At 45.3% G+C, this 27935-nt stretch overlaps 1 protein-coding gene across 3 annotated transcripts in view; it reads left to right on the top strand.

The window, feature by feature from the left end:
* Positions 1 to 27935, top strand: part of LOC112230290 (septin-9-like) — an 84109-nt gene that overhangs the window by 12473 nt on the left and 43701 nt on the right. Inside the window, exons 1-2 of one of the 3 annotated variants that reach the window (XM_042310828.1) lie at positions 6221 to 6343; positions 22795 to 23448. In XM_042310828.1, the coding sequence (XP_042166762.1) occupies positions 6322 to 6343; positions 22795 to 23448 (676 nt within the window). In that variant the 5' untranslated portion in view covers positions 6221 to 6321. Of the gene's footprint in view, positions 1 to 6220; positions 6344 to 14555; positions 14831 to 22794; positions 23449 to 27935 lie in introns of those variants that run through there. The other 2 variants (XM_042310826.1, XM_042310827.1) reach the window with 2 other exon arrangements.

The raw sequence follows: 27935 nt of genomic DNA, 5'->3' as shown, positions 1-27935 counted from the left end.
TGACACTTTTTAGAACATTGCAGATAGAAATGAATATGTAGAGCTTATCGATTTCCTGAATGTTGTAAGTGCATGATCCCCAGGCCAGCAGGTCTGGTTGTAGGAGCAGGGCAGGAGACACATGAGAAGGACAGGCCTGTCTGTGTCTGACAGAGAATAAGGGAGCTGCGCTGCGTAGCGCTGAGATGAGGTCATAGATTGTGGCTGCAGCGACGAATCGGCACAGTCTGTTTTATTTTCTCTCTCTCCCTCGCTCCCCTTTTATTCTGCATCATCAGCTCTGACTGTATGTTTAGGAAGGCGGTCTAAAATTGTGTGTGTGTGTCATCAGCCCCCCGAGGCCCTTACCCAGATGTGCAGAAGACATGCTCCTGCAGAGGGAACCTCCTGATCTCTCCTCCCTTTTACCTTCACTCCTCTCTTCTTCCTGTCCATTTACATTCAGTCCTTTCACTACCTCCTCCTCTCTTATCTCTCTCTTTTCTCTCCCCCCTCATCTTTAATCTCCTTCCGACTGTTCTTTCTCCTTCATAGTGCATCACTGGTCCAGTCTTTGACGCTTATGTAACTAAATGTAACATGTTGGGGGTCAGGCGTTTGGCCATAGGTCATGTACTAAAGTGACGGCTTCCATTTACTGTGAACCCTTAGGCTCACCATGCAACGTCAGTAGCCTCCAGCTTTTTTTGGGGCTTGTGTGTTTGGTCTTGCATGGGTGCTTCTGTGTACATGGCTGTCCGCGTTCTATGCCCATCTGCCCTACTGCACAACGTGTGCTTGTGTGTTTACAGGATGTACGGTCATGCGAGAGAAATAACAGCCCTCTTCTGAATAACAGCCTTCCTCCGCAGGCTGTGTGTGTGTGTGTGGTGTGCGTGTGTGTGTATGTGTGTGCATGCCCATTTGTGTGTGTGTGTGTGTGTGTGTGTGTGTGTGTGTGTGTGTGTGTGTGTGTGTGTGTGTGTGTGTGTGTGTGTGTGTGTGTGTGTATGCACATGAGTGTGTGTATGCAGGCACATGTACGTGTGTGTATGCTAGAGGTCAACCGATTAATCGGCATGGCCGAATTAGGGCCGATTTCAAGTTTTCATAACAATCGGTAATCAGCATTTTTAGATGCCGATTGCATTCCATGAGGAAACTGTGTGGCAGGCTGACCACCTGTTACACAAATGCTGCAAGGAGCCAAGGTAAGTTGCTAGCTAGCATTAAACTTATCTTATAAAAAAACAATCAATCTTCACATGGGGAGGCAGGGTAGACTGCAACCGGAAGGTTGCAAGTTCAAACCCCCGAGCTGACAAGGTACAAATCTGTCGTTCTGCCCCTGAACACTGTTCCTAGGCCTTCATTAAAAATAAGAATTTGTTCTTAACTGACTTGCCTAGTTAAATAAAGGTTAAATAAATAAATAAACATAATCACTAGTTAATACACATGGTTGATGATATTACTAAGTTAACTAGCTTGTCCTGCGTTGCATATAAATTAACAGGCACCGCATTGATTATCATCGAATCACAGTCTACTTCGCCAAATGGGGGATGATTTAAATTAACGAATGTACCTAACCATAAACATCAATGCATTTCTTAAAATCAATAGACAGAAGTAGATTTTTTAAAAACCTGCATATTTAGTTAAAAGAAATTAATGTTAGCAAGCAATATTAATCTAGGGAAATTGTGTCACTTCTCTTGCGTTCATTGCACACAGAGTCAGGGTCTATGCAACAGTTTGGGCCACCTGGCTCGTTGCGAACCAATTAGCCAGAATTTTACATAATTATGACATAACATTGAAGGTTGTGCAATGTAACAGCAATATTTACACTTATGGATGCCACCCATTCGATAAAATACAAAACGGTTCCGTATTTCACTGAAAGAATAAACGTTTTGTTTTCGAAATTATAGTTTCCGGAAATAGTCGATGCGTCATAATTCCTATAATAACTACAACCTAAAACATCTTAACGGGGAATATTGAAGAACTGGGAATATTGAACCTCCAGCTTTCATATGTTCTCATGTTCTGAGCAAGGAACTTAAACATGAGCTTTTTTACATGGCACATATTGCACTTTTACTTTCTTCTCCAACACTGTAATTGTAATTGTCATTATTACACACCATATATATATTAAAACGATCAGCCGATTTTAATCGGTATCTGCTTTTTTTGGTCCTCCAATAATCGGTATCGGCGTTAAAATCATAATCGTTTGACCTCTAGTGTGTGCGTGGTGTATGATTGACCTCAATTATTAGACTGGTCGATCTTTTTTTGTCAAGCAGTAGTAAATATCTAAAAAAGATTTCTGGCACACGCCCATTTCGGTGAACTAATCATCTCAGTGAACTAATCCATTGCGGAGGCCGTGGGGATGGCACAGTCCAAGAAGGGCAGTGTGGCTGCACAATGCACTTCTCTCTCCAGAATGAGCTCTCTCCTGGCAATTTGTGCACATTCATTGTTTCATAACTTCATTTTTTGAATTGTTTGAGTTTCATTGCTAGTGTCTATCAATTCCCCATTACATACAGTAGCTCACCAGAAGTACATTTTACAGTTAATTTCTAATCTACAACATTTATTTGGTTACGGTAATGTCTGTTAATGCATTCAATATATTATTATTCCAGTCGTTTGCCCGTTTCTCATTGTCGGAGTGGACACGTTGTTTGCAGAGCGTATAACCTATACTACACTTGTAAGAAACACGTTTTGGTTTATTTCATTCCGTTTACGAATTCTGTCAATTTAGCCATTGTCAGGAGCACTCCAAACAAAAGACAATGTTGAGTAAGGGCGTGCACCTGATTACGCATAGAAGTAGGCCGGCCTATAGGCTCAACGTAATGTTTTCTTCACCTCAAACAGCGAGGAAGCAAAGTCTGTTTTTACATCCATTCAGACTAACAATAGTTCCTCAATGTATTTGAAAAGTCTTTCCAGCTCTCTCCCTTTTCCACTCGGTGTGAAATGAAAAATGTCCAACATCATAAAATGGGCCTACCTGACTACGACTTATCCCTTGCGCAAATAGCCAACAGCTGACGGCACAGAATATTTTATACAATGTTGCAAGGAGCTTCAGGCCAGACCCAAGTTAATAGCCGATACAGTGTTTCAAGTTCGTTGCAGAACGGCCACGTGTAGCCACTGCCGGCTGAAATATTTTTAGTTGTTTGCTTTATAGGCTATTTTTACATGGCAATTAAAGTTACTTTTTAGGTTTATCATTTTGCATTTAGAATTGGATAGAATTTTGATTAACCTCATGACAATGATTTTGCTATACGGAGACATTATTGTAAATAAAATAATTGTTCCACATAAATGTGCATATGAAAACCACAACTGGTACGCAGATCAGTAGAAGTTGTAAGATAAATTGGCATTCCACGTGAGAAAGTTGGCCTACTCCTCGTGTAGCCTATTACCGGCAACTTCAGGAGAGTAATAGCAGAATCTGCGAAAGCCAGCGAGAGCTGGATGGTCGGGACAGGTTAAGTTTTTTTTCTTCTGGTTATCTTGTTCTCTGGCTCCCTCTTGAGTCATTTGTGTCTTATTTCATCAAACAGTGAGCTTAAAGCATAAGACAATGTGGTGGGAGGTTATCCTCCAGCAGGCAGGTCGGGATGATTTAGAGGGGAGATGGTGAAACGTATGAGTGAGACCATCCCTCTACAGATAGACGTTGCTCTCTCTCTCTCTCTCTCTCTCCTTTCTCTACAGATGGACACTGGAGCTGGTCTCGCTCTCCTCTCTCTACAGATTGGAGCTGGTCTCTCTCTCCTCAAATAGGTCTCAGCATGGAGCCAGTACAGTACAGCCCTGTTGAGGCTTATAGTAAACCAACGTTGAGTCAGAGCTGGCTTACCGCAGCACCACTGTTTAAATACCGTACACATATCATACATGAAAAAGTGTGTCACCAAAAGATACTGCTGTTTTGTTAGCTGTCTGAGTGTCACAAATTGGAAGTCACAGATTGTCACTTGTGTGTTTGTGCATGTGGCCACATGCGTGCCTGCTTGCATGAGTCTGTGTGAGAGGCCACAATGCTTTTGGGCTCAGGCCAAGGGTCTGACTCGATCTCGCCTGACCAGCTGAGCACTGACTAGGTCCAGGGTAGACCGGGTTAGTGCTGCCATTTGGCTGCCCTAAAGAGTTCTCCTTAATTAAAACATGTCATAAGCATTCATTGCATTCTACTAACTTTGTTATTGCGCAACAGCTTTAACAGAAAAGGGATCTTTTTTTTTTATATTGCTAGTATTGGCCCAGATTAGCTCTGCTTTAAATGTCTGAGGACTAAGCAGCATGAGACCCCCCAACACCACACACACACACATGCTAAAACACATGCACGCACACACACACACACACACACATGCTAAAACACACGTGCACAGTGCAGGATTTGGTGGAATCAGCCAGGGGCCTTAAAACCGGGCCTCTATTTTTGACAGACTTGGGTAACATTGACAAACACCATGTGGATGGAAGTTGGCTTCTTCCTTATGACTGAGTTCCTCTTTAACTCAGCATCAAAAAAGTGAGAATTTAGATCTGATCTGTTTCTTTGTGTGACCTTTAGTAACCACACAGTACGTGTGTGTGTGTGTGTGTGTGTGTGTGTGTGTGTGTGTGTGTGTGTGTGTGTGTGTGTGTGTGTGTGTGTGTGTGCGCGCACACATGGACACACCAACACACACACACATAGACACACACCTACAAAATCCACACACACCCCTATCCCTCCATCCAGTCCCTCTACTCCCCCACACAGACACAGGGCCATATGACATGAGCAAGGAGGTGCAGCGGAGGGGGAGAGACATACAGTACGTCTCCACAGAGCTGGTTTAGGTCAGAAGAGGGACCCTAGATAGCCCTTTTTAACAGAACCCCGTTATGTAGATACAGATAACCCCACTGGTCATCCATGCCGGTCTCATTCCCACTAGGATCCAGTGTGTGTGTAGAGTGGGGTGTTTGTGTGTGTGTGTGTGCCACAACTCCATGATCTATTGGCCATGGGGCACCCTTTTTATGACTGGTTCCAACTTCCTTGGGTCCCTCATACAGTTGATGCAGCATTTTTAAAAAGAGGATCTTACAATGAGGGAAAACCCAGAGAAGGTTATTATGGATGTTTGTGAACTCACTTCTGATCACACTCTTTGGCAGAGAGACTGTAAAGTTTGGCTCCGGTTGACGTTTTTGACAACGTACAAGAAATCCCTGTTGGCACGTACAGCATCCCCAGCCCTGTCTCTTGTATCAACGCCTCACCTTCGATAAAGCCTGGCGCTTGTCATCGGGGCGAGCCAAGAGAAACCAAGAGAAACAACTTGCCCTAACGCAACTGTAGCATATCACTGTCCTCACCCAGCCACGGTTCCTGTAGACTAAAATAGCCCAGGACAGGTCACATTCACCTGAAAGAGCCAAATGGTTTGTCTCAGTCATGTTTACACTAAAGCTATCTAAGTCGCTAACTCTGGCCAGCTAAAGTCGCTAAATCTGCAGTATCTAGGGAGGGATCGGATGTCCCTTTGAGAACAAATGGAAAGGGCAGGGAAGTGCTTGTAACTTGGGCCGCCCTCTCCCTTTCACTCACACACATGGGTGTGTTTGTTTGACCGTTTTCTCGCCCAGACGGCGGCTCGCTAAGTGACCCTTGACCTCTCCTGGAGAGCAAGGTGGGGGGGTCAGAGGTCAGAGTGCGTCCTGCTCTCCTGGCGTCAGGGGAGCGGTTGGAACGGGAGTGGGGTCAGGGGTGGGCACTATGGAATGTTCCAGGTCTGTTAAGTGGCTCCAGTGTTTGTTTTTCCTGATTAAACCCAAGTCAATAGAACTGGAGATACTCCGGGAGGATAGAATACACCGTCTCCGGTCAGGAAATGTTAAAGTTCCTCTATAACTCACTCAGTTGAGTGTAAGGTTTTGAGAGTGTTCTTCGTCCGCTTACCCCACATTTACCTTGTACCCTCGGTGTCTTAGAATGGTGTCGAAGATCCCAACACAGTGTGTGTGTGATTGGGGGCTGTTGAATGGAGGTAGCGGGATGCTTGAGTTCCAGGACCCTAGAGAAAAACGAATTAAAGGAGCGAGAACTTCCATATGATCCGTTCTGACACTGCATTATCACGGCAGATTGAAGACATTAGCACTACAGAGGGAGGGAGGGGGGGAGAGAGGTGACTAAGTCAGACCGAAAAAGGGGAAGTCTCCAGCAAAAAAAAAAAAAAGGGAGGGAGAGAAAAAAGACAGACATTACATGTGGCTATCTGAGGCTGCGAGCAAGTAATGGAGCGAGACAGAATAGCCGGTAAGTTCTGGGCTCTCAAACTTTTTTCTTCTGCATAGTTTGGAGCCTTTTTCATTGAAGAAAAGCTGCTTAATTTACTCTGTTCTAACTCACTTGGTAACTTTGCTGCCTCGCCTGTGTAGAGGAAGCCACGAGTCATTCGGGGTTCTGTTTGCCTCGTCGGCCAATACGGTAGACGCTGGGGCACCCTGTCTGTCTAGTCCGCTTGCCTCACTACTGTCTGAAAGAGTTCAGGACTAACTCATTCATCTTGCTAGTAAAATTCGACAAGAATATGATCATCGGCTCTAATGATGATTTCAGTCTTTTCACTCTGGATCTTTTGTTGTTGTTGAATATCGCTCCATTTTTAAGGGTTGACTTGTAATAGTTCACTCTACAGCTGGTGGTAGTCTTTGTCCCTCTTTCTGACACGGTCAGCTGTGAGATGCTGTCTTTACTGAATGTGCTTGTCTGCATGAGTGTGTGCGTGAGAGGGGGGGCATCATGTGAAGAAGTGTCTAGATCACCATGACTACAAGGTATCCTGGACACTACTATGGAAAGAAATGTGGAAAAGCCACAAAACCAAACATGCAATTTGTGACTGAGGCATTGCAGTAGGATTGCATTGGATAGGATGGAATAATGATTCACTACAGTTGACCTTGATGTGGGAGCTGGACTATAGATAGACATGATTAACTCTGAATAATGTCATAGCCATGCATACGAGGGAGTTTATGCTGATGATTTCAGTCATCTGGATAAACTATGATTGATGGGAAAGTCTCTATTTTTAGTTATGGGATGAGGCATGAGCTCATGTCTCATGTCGTCGCTAATATGCTTTTTTCCCCGGTTGTGGCGTCTTTTCAGGAAAGCCTGGCACGTCCCACACACTGTGTCCTGTCCGACTGCGTGTCTTGTCATGCTGTGTCCCCCCGCTGTTGCTCTCAGCTTCAGGGTTGATATTCCTCCACTTCCCCTGTTAATGTCACTCTCTCTGTTTACACACTGCTATGACTGAAGCTATCTCTGATCCATAGATCTGCCTTATCAGGTCTTTCATTGGATTTTCTGTTTTTTGGTAAGTTTTGAGTTGTAGAGGGGCTTCTAAACTGGCCCATATGGGCTCAGTCTGGATTAAAACGATAACGCTAATCCAACAGGCTTGTGGAGATTAGCGTCGGACATCAAGCCGAGCGTCACTCTGAAAATGAACCTTCATTCAGCTGCTAACGAGATGGCTCCGCTTCAGCTCAGTGAGTCGGATCTGCTGTGCAGACTCTGTACAGTTCTAGATTAGACCACAGGGAGGCAGTGTTGCTATGTGAGTTTTCCCTTAGCCATCTGTTTCTGCAGGCAGTCAGTGGAGTGCACCACCATTTCACTGAGTTCTGTGAAAAGTTCCATGTGGATGATTCATATTTTGCAGACAGGGATTTCTTTCTTGTGTGATTTGGAAGAATATAGCAAAGTCGGACGGTGGTGGGGGTGAGGAGAAGTGTGAGTGTTTTCCACAGCTCGAGCGTTTGGTGGCAGCAGTCGCCTTTCATCCAGGAAGCTCTGGGTTGAGCAACTTCCTCTTTATTTTGTCTTTATAGGGTTGTTTTTAGATATGTTGCTATGACAACCCCCCCCCCCACCACCACCACCACCCAAAAAACAACAACAACAACAACAACAACAACGCTATATGAGCTACAGTATTGTCTTAGCGGGACATTTTGGACCCGTGTTATGAGCCTCTCTACCCTCTCCGTTTTGGCTCTGTAGTGTTTCAAACCTCTGCTATAAACCGTAGCATCAGACCTCAACGGTACGGCCGTGGTGTAGCCTCTCTACCCTCTCCGTTTTGGCTCTGTAGTGTTTCAAACCTCTGCAATAAACCGTAGCATCAGACCTCAACGGTACGGCCGTGGTGTAGCCTCTCTACCCTCTCCGTTTTGGCTCTGTAGTGTTTCAAACCTCTGCTATAAACCGTAGCATCAGACCTCCTCTAAACGCATCAGACCTCAACGGCCGTGGTGTGGTTTTGGCTAGTGTTTCAAACCTCTCTCTACCCTCTCCGGTGTAGCCTCTCTACCCTCTTTTGGCTCTGTAGTGTTTCAAACCTCTGCAATAAACCGTAGCATCAGACCTCAACGGTACGGCCGTGGTGTAGCCTCTCTACCCTCTCCGTTTTGGCTCTGTAGTGTTTCAAACCTCTGCTATAAACCGTAGCATCAGACCTCAACGGTACGGCCGTGGTGTAGCCTCTCTACCCTCGGCTGTGCTGGATTTCAGATAATATGTTCAATGTGATGTCTTATTATTCATCTCTAAGTATTGGCAGCACATTGGGCTATAATGTCAGATAGTTGACTCCCTCATTGTGTTTGGCTGCTGCTTCAGTGATAAAATTCAAAATCTATGTTTAATAGTGGAAATGAGAGGAAATCAGAAATGCCATGTCCATGTCTGTATTGTGGCATTTTAAATAGAGATGATCAGTACAGGATATCCTGTTGAGTGACGCTCTCATCACAGCCATGGCAGGCTATTGGTGGCTGAGGTGTGAGTTGATAGACCTGTTGAGGTCAATGCGGAGGGAGGGAGGGAGGGAGGGAGGGAGGGAGGGAGGGAGGGAGGGAGGGAGGGAGGGAGGGAGCGTGGGGAGGGGAGCGAGGGAGGGAGGGAGGGAGGGAGGGAGGGAGCGAGGGAGGGAGCGAGGGAGGGAGGGGGCTGTCGAGGAAGAGGAGGGAGGGAGGGAGCGAGCGAGGGAGGGAGGGAGATAAGAGGGAGGGAGGGAGGGAGGTGGCGATGGGGCTTTGCTCTGAACACTTACATGCTCTGGATCAACACAAGGCCTGTGCAGTGTGTCACGTCAGCTTACTCATCCTTCCGCTGCTGTGGGTGAATATTCCTTTGCATTCGTTTGGTCTTATTATTTTTGCACAATGTACACAGTGCAGTGAATGCTAACGATAGCCAATGCAGTACCCTTAAGACACAGCACAACAAACGCATGCAAGACCCCACTCACTCACACACATGCACACTACCCAGTGGCGAACCCCCTGTCGAGGAAGTTGCAAAGCTCTTTGTGTTCCATACAAGCAGTGTACAGGATTTCCTCCATGAGTCAGCTGTCGACACTTCTACCTTCCCACCTCTCTGCACACTACCTTTTTATTGTCTGCTAATATTATTATTTCTCCACTAGGATAAGACCGGGCACAAAGAACATGGCCCTGGACATTGAGAACAGGAAAGTCGGAAACTGGGCGGGCAGGCTCTATGGAAGCCCCGCCTTTTGGTGTTGGGAGTTTGGCTGGTACTAGGCTATTACATGGAAATGATGGAACAGGGGTCAAATCATGGTGTTAGCTTAGTCTTGATCTATTCGTCGATGGATACTGGTGGCCCTGAAGGTGTATCACGGCAAGGGCCAGCTCTCGTGTGGCCCTTGTATGATCTACGGGTCTGACTGGGCCTTGCACCAGTGGAACATTCATTGCAGGTGTGGAAAATGCTAATGTAACCTGTAGGGAATGCTACAATAATGGTACTTTTAGATGGTACGGGGTTGACGGTAGATGGCAAACCAGATGTCATTGTTTTCAATGAGAGCACGACAGTAAACGCCGTTGAGGTTGGCGGTGAATGCTGTCAGCCGCCACGGTAGGACTTGCCGTCAGGGAGTCAGAGTTCAAATATTTAAACTTTTGCCTTCTGCCATGTCTCGCTATGTTCTGTTCTTTATTTTTGTCTTATTATTATCTATCCTGATGCCTAGTCACTTTACCCTGCCTTCATGTACATATCTACCTCATATACCTTATTATTATCTATCCTGATGCCCAGTCACTTTACCCTGCCTTCATGTACATATCTACCTCATATACCTTATTATTATCTATCCTGATGCCCAGTCACTTTACCCTGCCTTCATGTACATATCTACCTCATATACCTTATTATTATCTATCCTGATGCCTAGTCACTTTACCCTGCCTTCATGTACATATCTACCTCATACACCTTATTATTGTCTATCCTGATGCCTAGTCACTTTACCCTGCCTTCATGTACATATCTACCTCATATACCTTATTATTATTATTACACTTTACCTAGTCACTTTACCCTGCCCTCATGTACATATCTACCTCATATACCTTATTATTATCTATCCTGATGCCTAGTCACTTTACCCTGCCTTCATGTACATATCTACCTCATATACCTTATTATTATCTATCCTGATGCCTAGTCACTTTACCCTGCCTTCATGTACATATCTACCTCATATACCTTATTATTATTATTAGTCACTTTACCCTGCCCTCATGTACATATCTACCTCATATACCTTATTATTATCTATCCTGATGCCTAGTCACTTTACCCTGCCTTCATGTACATATCTACCTCAAATACCTTATTATTATCTATCCTGATGCCTAGTCACTTTACCCTGCCCTCATGTACATATCTACCTCAAATACCTTATTATTATCTATCCTGATGCCTAGTCACTTTACCCTGCCTTCATGTACATATCTACCTCAAATACCTTATTATTATCTATCCTGATGCCTAGTCACTTTACCCTGCCTTCATGTACATATCTACCTCAAATACCTTATTATTATCTATCCTGATGCCTAGTCACTTTACCCTGCCTTCATGTACATATCTACCTCAAATACCTTATTATTATCTATCCTGATGCCTAGTCACTTTACCCTGCCTTCATGTACATATCTACCTCAAATACCTTATTATTATCTATCCTGATGCCTAGTCACTTTACCCTGCCTTCATGTACATATCTACCTCAAATACCTCATACTACTGCACATTGATCTGATACTGGTACTCCCTGTATATAGCTACATTGTGTATTTTATTCCTCTTGTGTTACTATTTTTGGTATTTTTTTATTTTTGTTAATTCTGCTTGTAGGGTAGGGCTTGTAAGCGTTTCACAGTAAAGTCTACACCAGTTGTATTCGGCGCCTGTGACAAATAAAATGTGATTTGATGACGACTGGTATGATGTTCTTTGCATCCCTCGTCTAAACGCAGCATAACATGACTTGTGAAAAGGCACACTTCATCGCACAGTGTGTTTTTTTTTTTTTATGCCTGATGGGCAAAGTGTGAAAATTACCAGTCAGGCTAAGAGGCCTGGCGTGTTTACAAGTTCTAGTTGGACAGTTCTCTCGTGCCCTTGTTCTCTCTCTCTCTCTCTCTCTCTCTCTCTCTCTCTCTCTCTCTCTCTCTCTCTCTCTCTCTCTCTCTGTCTGTTTCTCTGTGTGTTATTATCCCATTTAATTGAGTAGTTTCTCTACTCAAGATTTTTATTGAAGCCACGTTTATTTAGCTCTGTTAATTCCATCAGCAGTCATCAGTGCACTGTTGCCACGCTGTCTGGACTGAAAGGTCAGGACAATGCCGTTTTTAAAAGGTGACATTTTAGAGGAACTGTCTAACCTCTCGCACGCACACACACACACTCATAAATGGAGTTGATGTGGGGCGACTGGTTTTGTCACTTCCTCATGATAAACGTCTGTGGTTGTGTTCCTATTCGTTTGAAATTGCCCTTACGACCAGGTCTGCAGGTAGAACCAGAGAAGTATTAGGAGGCCCACACAGTAAGTGACAAAGCTAACCCACATCATACTGGAGCGAGATGACGTGAAGTAACAAGTGTGAATATGTGAAGAGTCCTAGACCAGCCTATCCTATAAGTACATTGTACTGACCCAAACCGGCACCCTTTTACACAAACAACATGCATCTACACCACAGCTCTCCTGTCTCCTCTCTCTCTCTGCCATTATCCAGAACCCGGCTATATTGTTTTGGTGGGGATTTTTCTACAGTTTAGCCCTGAGCCTTCAAACACTGTTTACTGGGCTATTTCAGGGGTACTGAAACACACACACACACGCGCTCCAGATGTTGTTTTGAAAATCCGTCTCTCTATGCCTGGGAGGGAGCCATCATCTGCGTGTGCGTGTGTGTTTGCGTGCGTGTTTAGATAAATATATGCTGGCTGGGGAGGTGTGTATTTCGCACTGTGTGTTTTTAGGTTTAATTGAGGACTGGGGCTGTGTGGCATATGGTTTACAGTACTGCCACTGAGTCTGAGTACCAGGGGGCCACACACTGCTACGTTTGACCGAAGATACGTACATGAATGCACAGGCGTGGGTTAGTGAGGATGTAACACAGATGCACGCGCACACATCCACGCAGGCACACACACCACACGCCTATACACAGCTGTCAGGTTTTACTGGATGTGTGATACACACAATGTGAGTACTTATGAGGCGGACTCAACCCATGGTTGCTTTCAGCACTGAGGCAGCCTACACAATCCATAGAAGACTGTAACCTTTCCAACACAGCACAAGTGGTAAAAAAACAAAACATGGTAGCAGTCTAGAAGAGGTATTCCAGTCCTATAACTGGTATATATCATAAACACACACTCCATAGTCCTTGGACACATACACACACACACTCTCTACCTGGCAGCCTCTGGCCCTGGTCCCTAGACACTCGCCATACAGAGGAACCAGAACACACAATAAAACACAGCAGGACCGCTCCTTGACCTGTAGCTGTTAGGGTGAGGCGATGCCAGCCACCAGGTGGGCCCACTTCCAGAGAAGTGAGTGTTCTTTAATTAGAGAGGTAGTGAGTCTAAGGATGAGTCTGAAATGGACCCCTGTTCCCTAAAAACATATACATTTTTTTATTTAACCTTTTATATAACTAGGCAAGTCAATTCTTATTTACAATGACTTCCTACCCCGGCCAAACCTGGACCACGCTGGGACAATTGTGCCTTTCCCTATGGGACTCCTATCATGACCTGATGTGATGCAGCCTGGACTATACTATATAGTGCACTACCTTTTTGACCAGGGCTCATATAGTGCACTACCTTTTTGACCAGGGCTCATATAGTGCATTACCTTTTTGACCAGGGCTCATATAGTGCATTAACTTTTTGACCAGGGCTCCTATAGTGCATTACCTTTTTGACCCGGGCTCATATAGTGCTCTACCTTTTTGACCAGGGCTCATATAGTGCTCTACCTTTTTGACCAGGGCTCTTATAGTGCTCTACCTTTTTGACCAGGGCTCCTATAGTGCTCTACCTTTTTGACCAGGGCTTTTGACCCAGGGCTCATATAGTGCTCTACCTTTTGACCAGGGCTCATATAGTGCTCTACCTTTTGACCAGGGCTCATATAGTGCTCTACCTTTTTGACCAGGGCTCATATAGTGCTCTACCTTTTTGACCAGGGCTCATATAGTGCTCTACCTTTTTGACCAGGGCTCATATAGTGCTCTACCTTTTTGACCAGGGCTCATATAGTGCTCTACCTTTTGACCAGGGCTCATATAGTGCTCTACCTTTTTGACCAGGGCTCATATAGTGCTCTACCTTTTTGACTAGGGCTCATATAGTGCTCTACCTTTTTGACTAGGGCTCATATAGTGCTCTACCTTTTTGACCAGGGCTCCTATAGTGCATTACCTTTTTGACCAGGGCTCATATAGTGCTCTACCTTTTTGACCAGGGCTCATATACCTTTTTGACCCTATTTAGGGAAAAGGGTGCCATTGCAGATGCAGTCAGACTTTGTGTCAGGAAAGCACCAGAGAAGTGAGTGTTCTTTAATTAGTGCTAGAGAGGCAGAATTACATGTTTATCAATAACTACTGAGGTACTTAGTTCATGTTAGCTCGATTGGAGTGGGAATGAGTGGCTTGAGTTTTATGAAGGCCATTTTTGAGGGCCTGAGCTTTCTGGTTGATTAGATGAAGCCAGGAAGTTGATTAAGTGGCTGTGTGACAATTCCCCTGTTGGCTCATGTCTTTTTACAGACTTGACACACAGACACAGTCATTTTTATATTTAAAAAAAAATTAACCAGGCAAGTCAGTTATTAAGATGAAATTCTTATTTACAATGACAGCCTAGGAACAGTGGGTTAACTGCCTGTTCAGGGGCAGAACGATAGATTTGTACCTTGTCAGCTTGGGGATTTGAACTTGGAACCTTTCGGTTACTAGTCCAACACTCTAACCACTAGGCTACCCTGCCGCCCCTCGTTGAGAGGGAGGCGGCAGGCAGGGAGATGCAAAAAATAAAGGGAGGGAGTTTCTCTCTGAGGGGAGGAGAGGAGGGCTTGCTTTTCACTCTCTGAAGACTGAGTGCTGCGATGTAGTGCCAGGCATAGGAGGAAGCAGAGAAAAAAACAAGTTGCTCCTTTAAGAAAGCTGTTGGATTGGATCACATCTACTACTCAGCACTGTGGTTTTTTACACTGGCTCCTAATTTGGGATTTGTTTAGAATCAATAGGGGGACTCTGGAACGTTACCTTGATTGGGAAGGGATTTGGGAATTCTGTTTACTTGGATATCAAACCAGCAAGATGTCTGACTCCAAGGTTACTGCTCACTTGGATGGAATTATCTCTGACTTTGAAGGTTTGTCTTGTTTTGATCACCCTCTTTTATTTGTCACAGACGTTCCTATCGACAGTCAGCGGTGACTAACGACTGACGATAACTGATGTCAAAACTACTATTTCGAGATCGAATTTACAATTGAATCACTACCCTTTTTCACTTAACAGCACTGGTCTCTCTCACTCTGTTTTTGTTTCTTGAGTTTGTTTGTACACACATTGGGTATGTGTTCCCCCTCAGTCTCTTTTTTATTTTACCTATATTGAACCAGGCAAGTCAGTTAAGAACAAATTCTTATTTTCAATGACGGCCTAGAAACAGTGGGTTAACTGCCTTGTTCAGGGGCAGAACTACAGATTTGTACCTTGTCAGCTCAGGGATTCGAACTTGGCCAACGCCTTGTAACTAGGATATTTTGTATTTACCTTTATTTAACATCAGTATTGACAGTGCTACTCCACCACAGGAAACCTTCCAGCTGAAAGCATTAAAGGGACTCATAGTAAAGCCTCACATCTGGCCACTGCATCAAACCCCCATTCATTCACAACTCCTCAGTGTGTCCTCTGTCTCTCTCCTTTGTTTTCCTAGCTGTCCTGTGAAGCTAGCATTGATTTCCTTTGTTGTCCTCTTCCTCCTCCGGTCCGAGTGTGTCCTTCCCTCCAGCTGTGAGAGGTCTGACAGGTGCCACACACACACACACGTTTGTTTTGCTATCCTTGTGGGGAACAAACAATTGATTCCCATTCAAAATCCTATTTTCCCTAACCCAGCGTTTCCCAAACTCAGTCCTCGGACCCCAAGGGGTGCACATTTTGGGTTTTGGCCTAACTTAACAGCTGATTTAAAATGATCAAAGCTAGATGATTAGTTGATTTATTTGAATCAGCTGTGTAGTGCTTGGGCATAAAACAAAACATGCACCCCTTGGGGTCCCAAGGAACGAGTTGGGGAAACCCTGCCCTAACCCCCATTCCTTAATCTAACCTTAATCCTAAACCTAACCCTAACTCTAACCCTAATTGTAAGCCTAAACCTAACCGCTGAATCTAAAAAAAAAAGCCTTATCCCTTGTGGTCTTGACAAAATGTACCCATTTGTCTGAGTTTTCCTTGTTTTACTATCCCTGTGAGGGCTCTGGAGGCCGATACGTAAAGCTTATTAAAGAGCAGTGATACTATCGAGAGCAGAGTGCGGGTTTCTTATTTTTATCCCCACAACGATTGTAAAAACCAAAACCCACACACTTTGAACTGAAAGTGTGTTTCCTCCGTCAGATCTGAGAATCTGAATGTGTGACTGAACACAGTTAAACATGTCAGTGTTGTTCATTTCTTTAGGGCCACATGGACACAGTCCAGAACTTGATGAGCGTTGAGTTCTCGCTCTCTTGGTCAGATCGGTATATGTGCATTCACTCCCTTAGAATGACACTTCTGGATGTGTGGTCCTGCTTCAGAAGCTAGTCACTTCTGGATGTGTGGTCCTGCTTCAGAAGCTAGTCACTTCTGGATGTGTGGTCCTGCTTCAGAAGCTAGTCACTTCTGGATGTGTGGTCCTGCTTCAGAAGCTAGTCACTTCTGGATGTGTGGTCCTGCTTCAGAAGCTAGTCACTTCTGGATGTGTGGTCCTGCTTCAGAAGCTAGTCACTTCTGGATGTGTGGTCCTGCTTCAGAAGCTAGTCACTTCTGGATGTGTGGTCCTGCTTCAGAAGCTAGTCACTTCTGGATGTGTGGTCCTGCTTCAGAAGCTAGTCACTTCTGGATGTGTGGTCCTGCTTCAGAAGCTAGTCACTTCTGGATGTGTGGTCCTGCTTCAGAAGCTAGTCACTTCTGGATGTGTGGTCCTGCTTCAGAAGCTAGTCACTTCTGGATGTGTGGTCCTGCTTCAGAAGCTAGTCACTTCTGGATGTGTGGTCCTGCTTCAGAAGCTAGTCACTTCTGGATGTGTGGTCCTGCTTCAGAAGCTAGTTTTGAGTCAGTGAAGCTCAAAACAATATCAGTCAGGGCATGAGGGTTAACGCCTTGTTCTTTGACAGAAAGGATTGTGGTGATCTCTCCATATTGGACAGACCAGACTCTATCTCCCACATCTGTAGGTTTATGTCCAGGTAGTTTTGTTTAGTGAGTGATTATGTGTTCTGAGGGAGTGTGCCGCTGTTTGGGCAGGGAGAGGAAATTCCACCGAGAGTGTGTGTGTGTGTGTGTGTGTGTGTGTGTGTGTGTGTGTGTGTGTGTTACCCTGCCAAAAAATAGGTAAAGTAAACATGTGTTCTATTGCCTGGGCTCTCTTTTAAAGTGGCATGTGTTTCTGTATATTTGGTGGAGTGTCCGTGCACTTTTATGACCATCTTTGGGGGCTTGTGCACCACTTTCTTTTGTAAACTCAGTTTAGGTACAGTGAGCTGTTAACTTTCCATTAGCAGTACTATGTGATCAAATGGATGAAAAATACCATATCAGTGCCATGGTAACAGGATGGTGTCAGCCCCCCTGTCACTCAGCCTGTCCTTTCAGGCAGTAGTGGATTCTGCTTGAATCTGATACTCTCTGGTATCTGATCTCTGGCCGTGTAGAAACGTCACTATTGGTCACGCACTGCTGTTGAATCACAGCTGACGTCGGACTACTCTGCCATTTACTTGCAAATCCAGTCTGGTCTGTGTTATGTCTGTCTCAAACTAGAAGTGTGGGGATTTTCCAGAGGCTTGTTGTTTGTGGACAGTGTGTGTGTGTTTAGATTGTGTGGTTTATGTTGGTGTGTCGGTATGGATTTGAATTTCTTATTTCTGAGTGCACCTGAGATCACCATCAATTCATAAGCCTTGGTCTATTATTGCTCTCTGATTGAATTGAATCAACTCAATAGAGAGTCAACTAAATAGGGAATAATCCTCTCAGGGTCTGTTTGCTATGGTGGAGTTTGAAATAGCTGCAGGTGTTGTCTGGAATCCATCCGCTCTTGCTACTTCTAACATTGGAAACGGCGCCAGTGGTCAACAAGTGATGTAAATCAGGGTGGCAGTGGCCTGCAGTACAGAAGGCTTTCTAGTCGTTAACCTGTGGCTGTTGCTTGTTCAAAGGACTGAACTAGGCCTTACCTGCCAAGCACCCAGGGGTTCAGACTGAAAGGTATGGAGCTAAGCACTACTGAACTACCAACAGCTGCATTCACTTTGAGCTCCTCTTTCTCTCTCTCTCTTTGTCACACTGTGTGTCAGCATAAACCCAACCGTGTCCAGAGAAGACATGAGGAAGTGTATATTTGACACCCTGACATTAACGGTGGCTAAGCTTTGGACTGATCCAAGTGGAATATCATCGGGGGAGGATTTGTGTCACTTTATCGGTCATTCGATGGCCTTGCCTTGTCAGACTTGGTTTTGAAAGATTTCTATGATATTATAATTCCGCTGCATAATGTTGTAGCCCGCTTCTGTTGACACTGGCAGAACCGCTGTTGATGTATATATATGTTTGGTGATGTATATATTGATTCTGTATATAATATGTTTTATGGGTATATGCATATATATATATGTGTATATATATATATATGTGTATATATATATGTGTGTCTGAAACTGCACAGTTTTAAATGCTAGCATTATATCATCATGCCTCTTATGTTTCATAGACCATAATCTGGCAGTATTACAGTAACTGTCAGCGTCCTCATAGTTCCACCGTCATGTGATACGGATCAGGAAGTGAGCGAGTCGGGAATGTAAGAGATTGTTCAGTGAGACAACCATTGACTACAGACTTAATACCATGGTGTTATATGAGCAGAGAAAGGTCAGCAATATTATTCGGCAATATCTTCTCCAGTATCCCATAGATAGTGTGTAATATTATATATTTGCTACAGTACAGTTGGCCTTTTCTGCCCTAAAGAACCCTCAAAACACACACTTGCACATCCGGCCCAATAGACATAAATTAGACTAGACAGACACACACACACAGACACACAGACACACACACACAGACACACAGATGAAACTCTAGCATTTGGGCCTCAGAGTTGCGGTCCCCAGGAGAGCTCCCTTCACTCTTCAGTTCTAAGAGGCCGGTCTGAAGGCCGTCTGGCCCCCGTCTAGACCCATTTCTTTGAGGAAGCTGATCCAGCCGGTCACATCAGGACTCAGGCGACCTGCCATGGAGCTCAGGGCCCATACTCACAAAGCATCTCAGAGAAGGAGTATTGATTAAGGCCTGGGACTCCACCATGATGTCCGTTGGCCTTGTTTAGTAGGATAGTGTGCTGATGTGGATGAGCTGTAGTGCAACAGTGGACCGTAGAGAACACAACCTCACATCTTGACCTTTTTAGTCAGTTTTAGTATATGGTCCCTCTCTCTCGCCTCACTAAACCCCACAACAGGATGCGGCGATGACTTTGATCTTTCTGACCTCAGTCAGAACCCAACACAACCAGGAAGTCGGTCTCTTTCTATATCTACCGTGAGACTGTAAACAGGAAACAATCGTTGTGGTTCTGATGGCTCGTTTTGGTTGGAGCATAATTACATTTCCCAGCTCCATAAAAGTCCAATTTTATTTGTCACATGCTTCGTGAATAACAGGTGTACACTAGCAGTGAAATGCACACTGACTGTGTTAACTCAAACCATTAGATAAAAGTACCTGGATAGCTGTATAATTATCATAAGCCTATCTCTTTCTAGCTGCATCAGAGCTGTACAGTATCTATTGTCCATTACTCTGTGTGTCCTTGAGGAGATGAGCTAACGCCAGTGATGCACACAGGGACAGGAAGTCAAGGCTAACACCTGGGCCTAGCAGGGTATTTTTCCTCTATTTAAATCGCCCAGGACGATACCAGTAGTGCGATACTCGTTAGTGTCGTGGCAGGGAAACAAAACACGAAGCAGATTTAACTTCTTTAGGAAAACAGGTTCTAATGTTAGAAAACAAACATCATTATGTTGTCATCCAGAGTCACATGCATTTATTTTCCAAGCTACAGCACAATATTTTACATAGCTGTTTTTTTTAAAGGACCAAAGAGTTGAGTTTGCTTCGTGTTTTCATTTTTGCCATGGACATTTTTTTTTGCGATGCTGGTATCTACCCGGCCCTACTATTTAGGCCAGGTGGGAAGAGAGCCTCCATCTTAGTGTGTTTTTCTGACCACAACATCTGGCCAGGAAAAACTCTGTTGGCCCAGTTATAGGCCTTGGACTATGGGCCCAGATTTGTTCTTGGTCAGGAAAAATGCCTGGCCCTATGGCTACTGTTATGGTCATCCCCTCACAGGAGACTATGGGACACAGAACACCAAGAGGTAGGCTACACAGGGAGAGAGAGAAGTAGGCTCTGTTTGTTAAGGAGATTTCGCAGAGACGTTCTGTATTTCCAGCTCATTGTCAGGGAATGCCATTTCACTTGGGGGGGGGTGTGAGACGGTATCGTCCGCCTGGCCTACCGCCTGGTATCGTCCGCCTGGCCTACCGCCTGGTATCGTCCCAGGTCAATCCAGCACGTGTGAAATCCACGATGGGGATATCCTTGGATGCTTCCTCGGAAGCACGTGATCCTTCTTCTCTGTCTTCTAATGGAATGACGTTGGAAAGAGTGACCTCTGAGTGTATAGAAAACCGTGGGAAACCGCATGGTGGAACTGAGTCGCGGAACGTTCCTATTTGCTATAGTAATTCCCGTAATGTCTCTCTCTTTCCAAGTCATTCTGAGGCATATGGTGTCTGTTGAGAAAGTTGCATTTGTAGGTCATATTAAATCATATGCAGCCATCTTGGATGTTATGATAACACTTAAGTCCTAAGTTTTTAAGCATTGAGCATTTAATCATAGATTGTACCGTTTCTCCCTGATGGTAACACTTACGTCCTATCAGTGTTAGGCTTATACCAACTGTCTCTCTATGCATTGCAACTCATTCATTGCAACTCATTCAGATAGAAATGTATATGGTAGAAAGGATAGAATAGGGAATCGTGTCAGCTCTGTTCATTCGATTTCTGTCTGCAACGTTCGGAACGTTTCCGATCACTGAATGCACTAATGGCCTCCCAGCTCACTGTTTGCTAAGCAATAAGCAGCGGACTGATTTGGCAGTCAAGTCCTTGTCCTGGACCGAGTTGAAAGTAGCCGGAACCTTGGAATCGTTCAGCACAATCATAAAACACAATAGGGAGGAAAGGGGGGGTTATGGGGGATGGAGTAGAGTGGCAAAGGGGTTTGGACATGGAAATAACTTATAACCGTCTTCTGTATTATATATGGGATTGGGTCTCCCGTTCTAATTGAAGATCTGGGAGATGGGACGTGTTTTTAGTAACAGCCATAGCAACACCCATCCTTAAAATGGAGGACTAAAACGTTTTTTTTAATAATGCCCCGTAGACTCGTAGAATTTAACGCCAATATTCCCCAAATCACGAGAGCGTAATGGAGGAAGCATGAGAGAATAACAGTTAGTCATTGGAGATAAATGTTTAAGTTAACCTTTTCAGAAGGTGTTTTGGGGGGGTTGTTAAGAGCATTTAACAGCTAGAGTATGTACACGCGAGACCCTTCAAGTGCAGTTGGGCGATTTAGCAGTTTGCTAATGCTGCTATGCTAACGTTGGTTAGCTAGCTTTTCAATGCGCAGGGAATGCAAGAACACGGAGAGGCAGATCAGTCAAATAAAATGGAAAGACGTAAGGTAGCCATAGCAGGAGTGCGTGTTTTAAATAGAGAGCTACAGAGGGAAGGGGTGCTAGCAACACCAATCATACAACAGAATATAGACATCATGGACACTTATGAGGCCATAAAAAGGTTCTTGAACTGGACAATTGCCATTGGACAGTCAGAGAAGAGCAAGACATTTCCTCCAGCACGCTAAATTAAAGTTTGGCAAGAAGAGGATTTGTCTTAGGGGGAGAAAGAGTATCGCTGTCATAAAATGAAGAGGTTTATAGCAGTAAAATTAGATTAGGCCCGTTACTGATGTTTTGAGGAAAGGCTTTGGTGTGATTGCCTCCAGCTCCCCGAGTCCCTTCACTGCTCTGACTGGGTTTACGGAGAGGGTAATGGGATAGGGACTGAGTACCCCCTCAGACAGACACACACACACACTCTTTAGGCCATAACAGAACAGATCATTAGCTTGGAGTTGTGTTGAGTGGTACAGAGAGGACATGGATGTGTGTGACTGTGATGTCATAACCAGCTCGTAACCACAGTGACTAGCTTAGCATGTTCCCCATGGGATTCAAGTTGACTTCCAAGAGGCAATGCCTACAAGGCCAAACTAGCCTTATGTTTTGGTTGAAACTTATTTTGGGGATTTTCTCACAAAGCCACCAGTAACCTGGGGAAAGCGTGACTCCTTTTTGTTAATTTGGTATTAATGCATTGTATATAGGCTATGCATCAGTTACTACCACTACTACTCCTCCATAACTCATCCATATCTCATACAATATTAAAGAATGCATGTAGAGAATATAAGGCCATGCAAGTATAAGGCCATTTGAGGCTGTGCAAGTGGGTGTATAAATTGGATCACATTTTATAACATACAGTAAGTACCACACTGTGTCATACAACTGGCACCATATAAACGTATAGAGTGCCATCTGCAGTCGTATGTAGTGACAGATTGGCACCACTAATAACGAGTTAGTGAAATGAGTTGAGCTTGGCTTAATTGCTTGTTGCTGCCATTTTCCTTTGTGACGTCGCCGAGATTGCTTTTCCAGCTTCTCTCTACCCACTAACCTCGAGCTGCTATGATGCCAGGGACGTCGAAACAGTTCATGTTGCTCCTCTGGAACTAGAATACACTGTTCATATATTTGCTGACGTATATGTTTGGTCCATGACTAGCCGCAATGTTTGTTTAGGAAACGGGCCCTAAGTGCACTCTGATTATCAGCAATGTCAGAAATGGTCAAGAATGGATGACTCATTGACTGAGTGTGTCTGTCTCATCTCACCCTCCATGCAGCTCTAAAGAGGTCGTTTGAGGTGGAGGATGTGGACACCTCGGCCAACTCCTCGCCAGGCTCCCGCCGGGCGCCCAGCAACCCCAACCACCGCCCTGTCATGTCCCCCACCAGCATCTACTACCGTGAACTGGGCGCCAGCAATAACAACAACGGCTCCATCTCCAAGACCATCATGGGAGGGGGCGGCTCCAAGCCTCCTGAACCCATATCCCGGGGACGCACGGAGCTCTCCATCGACATTTCCTCCAAGCAGGTGGATCCAACCAGCCCTGGTTCCCTCCGATTCGGCACGAAACGACCCGAGATCCTAGGCCACTCCAAGACGCCCGAGGTGGGCCACAAACGGGAGGTGACCTTCGCTAAAACACCCCAGGATGTGGTGATTCGCGGAGGGGCCCGGACCCCTGAGCCCCCCAGCCATGCCCGGAGGTTCGAGCCCCCCAATCTGGGGGACGGCCCGGCCGCTAGGACCACACCAGGGATCAGCGTCACCAAAGCACCCGAGACAACGGGGAATGGAAAGAACAACCACGAGAACCATGGTCATCATGCACCAGTCCACCACCCGCACCACCCCAACCCCCACCACAACACCATCGTCACCACCATCCGCTGCTCCTCGCCCAACCGCACCAAGTCCCCCAACCCTGACAGTAAGTAACCTCTGACCCTAGGTTTCTTCTCCTGAACCCTCTCACTCCTTAGGGTCCTCATGTGATCCTGGATGTAGTCACTCTAACAGAGTGAAGGGCTTCAAGTAGGGGAGAACACAAACAGCCATAGAGATGCTTGGGTTTGTAGGAAGGCCCCAACTTTCCATTGTCTTTCAATTGTGTCACTGTGAAGTTTCTATGGAGATGACCAGTATATGCATGTATAAACAAGGGAGAGTAAAGCAGTGTTTTGAGGCTTTGGGCCTGCTGTGTGTGCTGCTAACCACCGATCATAGGATCTGGTGTGTGTGTGTGTGTGTGTGAGAGAGATCTGGGCTAGAGCTCCCTCTGGCATTACACAGGCTGCGGATCAGAAGCTTTGGTGTGTTAAAGCAGAGAGGCCCAATGAGGCGTGGAGGCAGTAATGGGCTCACTCCACTGATCTGGGGCCTGTTTCTAGGAGTGGCCTCCAACGCTGAGGCTGAGTGCCTCCAGTCTGATACAGACAGTTTTTAAGACTATTGGCAATATGCACATACCTCCGCAGTACACGGTAGTGTAGGCATCCACATTTTGGATACACTTTTCGTTTTCAAAACTCCAGTGGCAGAGGTACAGTACATTTTCCACAACACATCATCCCCCTCCAGTTGCCCTCTTCTACTACCTCACAGAGGGACTGGAAGATGTAATCACACACACAGTGGAGCGCTCTGGGTCCCCGGAGTGGGCCTGCAAGAGGAGAGGTCGGTTTGATTAAAGCCCAGCCTGGGCCTGTCTGTCACTACGGCCTGTCTCTCCTGTCCCTCCCTCTGCTCTGTCTGGAGCCCAGCGTCTCAGTCCCCGATCAATGAATGCTCAGCTGCGTTGTTCTTCAATTCCCTCTCAACTCAGTCCCCTATCGCTGCATGTACAAAAAATATTCAGCCAATTTGTTCTTCAATTCATGCACTCTTGGTAGACTGTGAGATAACAACAATATTTTGTTTTATTCTCCTACATATGCAAAAGACGAATGTATACATGGTTCTCTTCATCCCTGTCCTAAAGCAAACCAGCGTGTTTTAGCAGTCGGCAGCATCTGACACATTTGGGTTCCACTCGCTCTCCTTTGCTTTTCACTTTCTTTGTCTATCCCTCTCTTTCCTTCTCTCTCTTTCTGACAACACACGCACAGAACTCCTCTTCTTTCCTTCTCTCTCTTTCTGACAACACACACACAGAACTCCTCTTCTTTCCTCCTCTCTCTTTCTAACAACACACACACAGACACTCCTCTTCTTTCCTTCTCTCTCTTTCTGACAACACACACACAGAACTCCTCTTCTTTCCTTCTCTCTCTTTCTGACAACACACACACAGAACTCCTCTTCTTTTCCTCCCTCTTCCCTCCTCTTTCTAACAACACACACACAGAACTCCTCTTCTTTCCCTCCTCTCTCTTTCTGACAACACACACACAGACACTCCTCTTCTTTCCTCCTCTCTCTTTCTGACAACACACACACAGAACTCCTCTTCTTTCCTTCTCTCTCTTTCTGACAACACACACACAGAACTCTCTCTTCTTTCCTTCTCTCTCTTTCTGACAACACACACACAGAACTCCTCTTCTTTCCTCCTCTCTCTTTCTGACAACACACACACAGACACTCCTCCTTTTCTTTCCTCCTCTCTCTCTTTCTGACAACACACACACAGAACTCCTCTTCTTTCCTCTCTCTCTTTCTAACAACACACACACAGACACTCCTTTTTCTTTCTTCTTCCTCTCTCTTTCTGACAAACACACACTCCTCTTCTTTCCTCCTCTCTCTTTCTGACACACACAGAACTCCTCTTCTTTCCTCCTCTCTCTTTCTGACAACACACACACAGAACTCCTCTTCTTTCCTCCTCTCTCTTTCTAACAACACACACACAGACACTCCTCTTCTTTCCTCCTCTCTCTTTCTGACAACACACACACAGAACTCCTCTTCTTTCCTCCTCTCTCTTTCTGACAACACACGCACAGAACTCCTCTTCTTTCCTTCTCTCTCTTTCTGACAACACACACACAGAACTCCTCTTCTTTCCTCCTCTCTCTTTCTGACAACACACACACAGAACTCCTCTTCTTTCCTCCTCTCTCTTTCTGACAACACACACACAGAACTCCTCTTCTTTCCTCCTCTCTCTTTCTAACAACACACACACAGACACTCCTCTTCTTTCCTCCTCTCTCTTTCTGACAACACACACACAGACACTCCTCTTCTTCCCTCCTCTCTCTTTCTGACAACACACACACAGAACTCCTCTTCTTTCCTCCTCTCTCTTTCTAACAACACACACACAGACACTCCTCTTCTTTCCTCTTCTCTCTCTTTCTGACAACACACACACACAGACACTCCTCTTCTTTCCTCCTCTCTTTCTGACAACACACACACAGACACTCCTCTTCCTCTCTCTTTCTGACAACACACGCACAGAACTCCTCTCTCTTTTCCTCCTCTTCTCTCTTTCTAACAACACACACACAGACACTCCTCTTCTTCCCTCCTCTCTCTTTCTAACAACACACACACAGACTTTCCTCCTCCTCTTCTTTCCTCCTCTTCTCCTCTTTCTAACAACACACGCACAGACACTCCTCCTCTTCTTTTCCCAGACACTCCTCTTCTTTCTGACAAACACACACCTCCTCTCTCTTTCTAACAACACACACACAGACACTCCTCTTCTTTCCTCCTCTCTCTTTCTCTCCTCTTCTTCCCTCCTCTCTCTTTCTGACAACACACACAGACACTCCTCTTCTTTCCTCCTCTCTCTTTCTGACAACACACACACAGACACTCCTCTTCTTTCTCTCTTTCTAACAACACACGCACAGACACTCCTTTCTCCTCTTCTTTCCTCCTCTCTCTTTCTGACAACACACACACACACAGAACTCCTCTTCTTCCCTCCTCTCTCTTTCTAACAACACACACACAGACACTCCTCTTCTTTCCTCCTCTCTCTTTCTGACAACACACACACAGACACTCCTCTTCTTTCCTCCTCTCTTTCTTTCTAACAACTCCTCTTCTTTCCTCCTCTCTCTTTCTGACACACACACACTCCTCTTCTTTCCTCCTCTCTCTTTCTGACAACACACACACAGAACTCCTCTTCTTTTCCTCCTCTCTCTTTCTAACAACACACACACAGACACTCCTCTTCTTTCCTCCTCTCTCTTTCTAACAACACACACACAGACACTCCTCTTCTTTCCTCCTCTTCTTTCAACAACACACACAGACACTCCTCTTCTTCCCTCCTCTCTCTTTCTGACAACACACACACAGACACTCCTCTTCTTTTTCCTTCTCTCTTTCTAACAACACACACACAGACACTCCTCTTCTTTCCTCCTCTCTCTTTCTAACAACACACACACAGACACTCCTCTTCTTTCCTCCTCTCTCTTTCTAACAACACACACACACAGACACTCCTCTTCTTTCCTCCTCTCTCTTTCTAACAACACACGCACAGACACTCCTTTTCTTTCCTCCCTCTGCAGATTGAGCGTGTCTCAGGCCCCCAGAAGGGGCGTCCGACACGAGCCAAGTTAGATTCCTGTAAACTGAGGGATAAAACCCGGAGCCAAATATGACCTAATGTGTCAGCATTTACAGTCTTTAGACAGCATTCACGCCATGTTTAGAGAGCGTTTTAGAGAATGTATAAATAACGTTTTGACAACGTTTCAGACCTGAGACTGAGGGAGCCCACAGCATGGGGCCAGCTGCAGGGAAACTGCAGCTGCTAGACGCGTTGGTTTTTGTTTATCAGGTGGACAAAGGCACACATTCTGCATCCCAGATGGTACCCTATTCCCTATATATTGGCGCTATGGCTCTAGTCAAAGCTAGTGCCATAGGGAATAGGGTGCCATTTTGGACACAGCCACATGCAGAAAAGCATTCTACTTTTTGCTCGTTCGCTTCCTCAAACTCCAACTCCGCAGTTATCAAATGACTCACGGCTTTCAGTATTTAATAAGCCAGTATGTTCCAGTGTCGCTATTAGTGACATTGCCAAGTATTTCATGGCTTACTTGGCCTTTAATTAGCTATAATTCTGTAGGCTTTTTCCCCTGTGGACACAGACCATTTTAGCATTAGGTGTTCGTGGATTGGAACAGTATTGGTATAAATGAACATACTTTATCATTCGGTACGAGTTTGTCGGCTATGTTCCAATATTAAGAGCTCAGATTTGATGGGACGATAGAGAGAGCGAGTGAGTGTTTTCTTTCCTGCTCTGGAGCTGGGAGTCTTGTAGTCTGGTTCCTACTCAGGCCACGGAGGTCTGGGCTCGTTATTTGCCCAGAGGGAGAGGGCCTTATTAGGGCTCTCAATGAAGGGTGACCTGCCTGGAGGGCCTGAGGCCGGGGCCCACCCTGACTGACTGAGTGACTCTGACCCCTGCTCCGTCTGTCAATGAGGGGAGAT

This window comes from Oncorhynchus tshawytscha, linkage group LG32 (assembly GCF_018296145.1).
Source record: "Oncorhynchus tshawytscha isolate Ot180627B linkage group LG32, Otsh_v2.0, whole genome shotgun sequence".
Classification (NCBI taxonomy): domain Eukaryota; kingdom Metazoa; phylum Chordata; class Actinopteri; order Salmoniformes; family Salmonidae; genus Oncorhynchus; species Oncorhynchus tshawytscha.
The sequence above is the reverse complement of the archived record's forward strand: the minus strand, read 5'-3'. Positions and strand labels throughout refer to the sequence as shown.